This window comes from Balaenoptera acutorostrata, chromosome 1, assembly GCF_949987535.1.
Source record: "Balaenoptera acutorostrata chromosome 1, mBalAcu1.1, whole genome shotgun sequence".
In the NCBI taxonomy this organism is placed as follows: Eukaryota; Metazoa; Chordata; class Mammalia; order Artiodactyla; family Balaenopteridae; genus Balaenoptera; species Balaenoptera acutorostrata.
In genome coordinates, this window is record NC_080064.1 from 116,381,233 (window position 1) to 116,385,933 (window position 4,701).

General features: G+C 36.5%; 1 protein-coding gene across 1 annotated transcript; it reads left to right on the top strand.

Moving 5' to 3' along the window:
• The first annotated feature begins 2,798 nt into the window (after positions 1–2,798).
• On the top strand, positions 2,799–3,740 carry LOC103001449 (olfactory receptor 10K1-like). The gene has a single exon (XM_007172014.2). It carries the CDS (start codon positions 2,799–2,801, stop codon positions 3,738–3,740), a length of 942 nt encoding a protein of 313 aa, XP_007172076.1.
• Positions 3,741–4,701: the final 961 nt, after the last annotated feature.

Consider the following 4,701-nt stretch of genomic DNA (forward strand, 5'->3'; position numbering starts at 1 on the left):
TATCTGAGGCTACCTACGTAATTTCTCCCAGCTAATAGATTGATGCTTTTCTTAAGATAAATTGAATATCTCACAAGTATTACACCTGAAAAACATATAGATTTGCCCGCTTTTGAGGTACACAGTATCCTCAAATATTGAGTCACTATTTAAATCTAAACTACATAAAATCCCTGTGGAGTATCTAAGAAGTTAGAAAAATAAGTTGGGAAGTGTCATCTCTAAGGATCATAACCTGAATTCCATCCACAGGCTCTAGAATATTATAAGGGGACTTTCAGGGTCATCTAACTAGAGAATGTTGGAGTCCATGAGTTGAAAATGTTCTTGAAAGTCAGTACTCAGCTGTTACCCTAAGTCAGATCCCTTTCTGTAGGATATCATGCAAAGAGCCTCTTCTTAAATACTTTCCATGCATCTTAACAGTTTTTTACAGTTATTGACCTGTCCCCTTTAATTTTAAAATAAGGAGACGGAATATCCAAGTTAAGTACTTTGGCCAAAGTCACACAAAGCTAGACCTAAAATATAGATCTTCTCAGCCCAAATTGAGGGATCTTTTACCTTAACCTTATAGCCTGTGGGTATTAGGCCGGAAGATCTTTTTATTCTTCTGCTCTTATATCTTTCTATCCATAGTACTGATATAACACACTGTGGTGGTCTTTGATGTCTTCTTGAGCAGATGGGGGCTGCCTTCTCAGGTATACTGTGCAAGTGAGTCTCCATACACCACGAAAAGGGCAAATATATCAATCATACCACTCATTTAGACTGTGGGGTTTATTAACAGTATGTAAAAATCCACTTAACTGAAAAAAGTTGCCCTCATGGGTCTGAGTGACAAAAACTCCAAACAGTTTTTTGTTTTTTTTTTGTTTTTTTGGTATTGGGTAGATCCAGGCACTCTTTGAGGATCAGGTAAGTCGAACTTCTGTGGTCTACTCTACAATTCATAGTCAGTGGAGTGAGGATATAGTGGGGATTAGACATGGGTTAGTTGAAAGGAGATCCAGAAAAATCTTGGAAAATTGACAAGACAAGGATAAGCAATGACCATAAATTGAGATTTCCCTCAGTGTCTTGGAATAGATGGAAATTCATATGTCCAGGTTAAAGTGTTATATAGTGAAACTGTCTCATTAGTCTGCCTTTCTTGATATAGAAAACATATAACTAGTATATATATACATATGTATATAATGGGTATATACATGGTATACACATTCTTTATATTTATATATATAACAGAAATATCTTTAGAGTTACAGAGTGAAAAATTCCTATTATTTGTGTTAAAGGGCTTTAAAACAAGTGTATGTGAGTATCCTGATACTAACTTCAAATAAATGAATAATTGTAACTACTAAGTTGAGGACCAGTTTCTAGTGATTAAGAAAGAACAAAAATTATCTCTAAATTCTAGGAATAGATACAAAGTGTTTCAGAAATTTCCAATCATTTAACGTAGGTTCTAGAGAACTAAGGTTTGCTATTGACTAGAAAAATGGAAAAAAATAAACAAAACTGTGGTAACATATTCAAATAATTCTTCAACACAAAGTGATGTAAAAGTTATACAAATATAGTGAAAAGTATATAAACAAACACTGGACACAACCAATACATGCTAGATGATTTTGTATCCAGAGAATACTTTCTTACTTCTTAGGCTTGCTCAGTGGGAAACACACGCATGAAAAATTATCTTATATAAGGCCTAAAAATGACTTTACAAATAATCCTTTCTAGCAGTTTGAAAACTGTATTTAGCAGCAGAATATTCAAAAGGAATTTTATTGACATAATAATATATAAAAATTATAAAGCTTATGGTTTATGTCAGTGGTAGGAATTTCGAAAACTACCCAGTTTTCCCCTTCTCTCTCGCTTTCTGTGACAAGGTGTTGGTCATTTTTTGCAAAACTATTTTTCTGAGTTTCTCTGAGGCATCTATAATGGGGAAAGTGAAGGGTGTTGTAAAATGTCACAACGTTAATGAGTCTCTCTCTTTTTTTAAACCAACTTAGTGACTCTTGTCTTCCTGAAAAAGAATATTTTTTTAAACTAATGTTATCATCTGTTCTATCCTTGGCTCAGTGCTCTAGTTTGTGGATCCTCCAGAAGCGTTTCTAATTCGTCTATCGTTGGTCATTCTGTTAGAAATAACACTAAAAGCTTTTTTCTTATTATTTTGGGTATTGACATAAAATTGTTGTAATGAATATTGCCATAAGGTATATGATATTCTTACCACATATGTTAGCATATACTAAGTTGTCAATTAATACAGATCCCTTCACACTTTTGTTCAGCGATCATCTAATTCTTCCTCTCCCTCCCCATTTTATGGTTGATAAACTGAAGTTCACATGCTGTATCTGAACATTACTCATTCTTTCATTCCACTTTCTGATCATGCTTAGGTAGCTGAAATTAACCATATTTTTCACTTTTGGAGAGCTGGTTTCCTTAGGCTTGTAGTGAGCAAGAAAATCAAAATAAACCATAAGTAAGATACAAGGGAAAATGATCAGATAATGCCTTAATCCTTGGCTAGAGAGATAACATGTCCTTGGTATTGGAAAAAAGTCTGCTAATTGGTTGTCAGTTATTCTGTTCCATATTTAGCTTTAATTCTTATTTTGGCAGATATATTTGGAGGAAATGAATGAGTTCCACCAAACATCTGGAAATGCCTGCCACCTGTAGGCTTTGTGCTGAGTTCCCTGTCTATTTCTCCCTCCCTGGACCCTGGCCTCTGGCTCTGGCTCTGGCTCTCCTATATAACAGCAGCCATGGAGTGGGTCAATGAAACCTCGGTGAGAGAGTTTTTCTTCCTTGGCTTCTCATCTCTGGCTGGGCTGCAACAGCTGCTCTTCGTTGTCTTTCTGCTTGTTTACCTGTTCATGCTGGGCACCAATGCCATCATCATTTCTACCATTGTGCTGGACAGAGCCCTCCATACCCCTATGTACTTCTTCCTTGGTGTCCTCTCCTGTTCTGAGACTTGCTACACCTTCGTCATTATACCCAAGATGCTGGTTGACCTGCTGGCCCAGAAGAAGACCATCTCCTTCCTGGGCTGTGCCATCCAAATGTTTACCTTCCTCTTCCTCATCTGCTCTCACTCCTTCCTGCTGGCAGCCATGGGTTATGATCGTTATGTAGCCATCTGTAACCCTCTGCGTTACACAGTGCTCATGGGTTATGGGGGGTGTTTGGGACTTGTGGCGGCTGCCTGTGCCTGTGGCTTCACTGCCTCAGTGGTCATCACCTCCCTGATATTTCACCTGCCATTCCACTCCTCCAACCATCTCCATCACTACTTCTGTGATATCTCTCCTGTCCTCAAGCTGGCATCTCATCACTCTCGCCTCAGTCAGTTGGTCATATTCATGCTTGGTGTATTTGTCTTGGTTATTCCACTGTTACTTATCCTGGTCTCCTATATCCACGTCATCTCTGCCATTCTAAAAATCCCATCCTCTGTTGGAAGATACAAAGCTTTCTCTACCTGTGCCTCCCATCTCATTGTGGTAACTGTTCATTATGGTTGTGCCTCTTTCATCTACTTAAGGCCCAAATCCAATTACTCTTCAAGTCAAGACACCCTAATATCTGTGTCTTATACCATCCTCACTCCATTGTTCAATCCAATGATTTACAGTCTGAGAAGTAAAGAATTCAAATCAGCCCTTCGAAGAACAATGGTCCAGACTTCATGTCCTATTAACTAAAAAACCACTTTTTCACTCTTCAGTTAACTGTATGCATTTTACGTGCCAGGTAACATGTGTGCTTTCACACAGTTTCTCATTTAAGTGTAGAACTCACACTGTACCATAAAGATCTTTTACATATTAGGAGAATGAGGCTCAGAGAAGTTAAGATATTTTGAGTTTCTACCATCAGTGATCTCTTAGAAGGTTATGCAAATGTAGGAAAGAATTACTCATTTATGGAACAAAAATTTCATTAAATTTCACTGCTGTAAAGTTTGATTATTCAAAAACCTATATGTCAACAGAGGAGAGCAAAGATACATCCAAGTTCTTTGAAACAGAAGAAAGGAAACCTCATTTAAAAAAAAATTTTTTTGGCCTCGCCTCGCGGCTTGTGGGATTTTTGTTCCCTGACTAGGGATTGAACCCAGGCCCTTGGCACTGAGATTGCGGTTTCCTAACCACTGGACCACCAGGGAATTCCCAAGGAACCTCATTTTTTGACTGAAGTATAGTTAATTTACAGTGTTGTGTTATTTTCAGGTGTACAGCAAAGTGATTCAATTATATATTGTGTTGGTCAAAACGTTCGTGCAGGTTTTTCCGTACGATGTTTATATATATATATATATATATATATATATATATATATATATATATATATATATATTTATATATTTAAGTAATATATATTATATAATTTCAGATTTTTCCCATATAGATTATTACAAAATATTGATAGTTCTCTGTGCTATACACTAGGTCCTTGTTGGTTATCTTTTTATATACAATAGTGTGTATATGTTAATCCAAACTTCCTAATTTATCCCTCCCCTTTCCCCTTTGATAACAATAACTTTGTTTTCTGTGTCTGTGAGTCTGTTTCTGCTCTGTAAGTTCATTTGTATCATTTTTCTTAGATTCCACATATAAGTGATATCATATGATATTTGTATTTCTCTGACTTACTTCACTT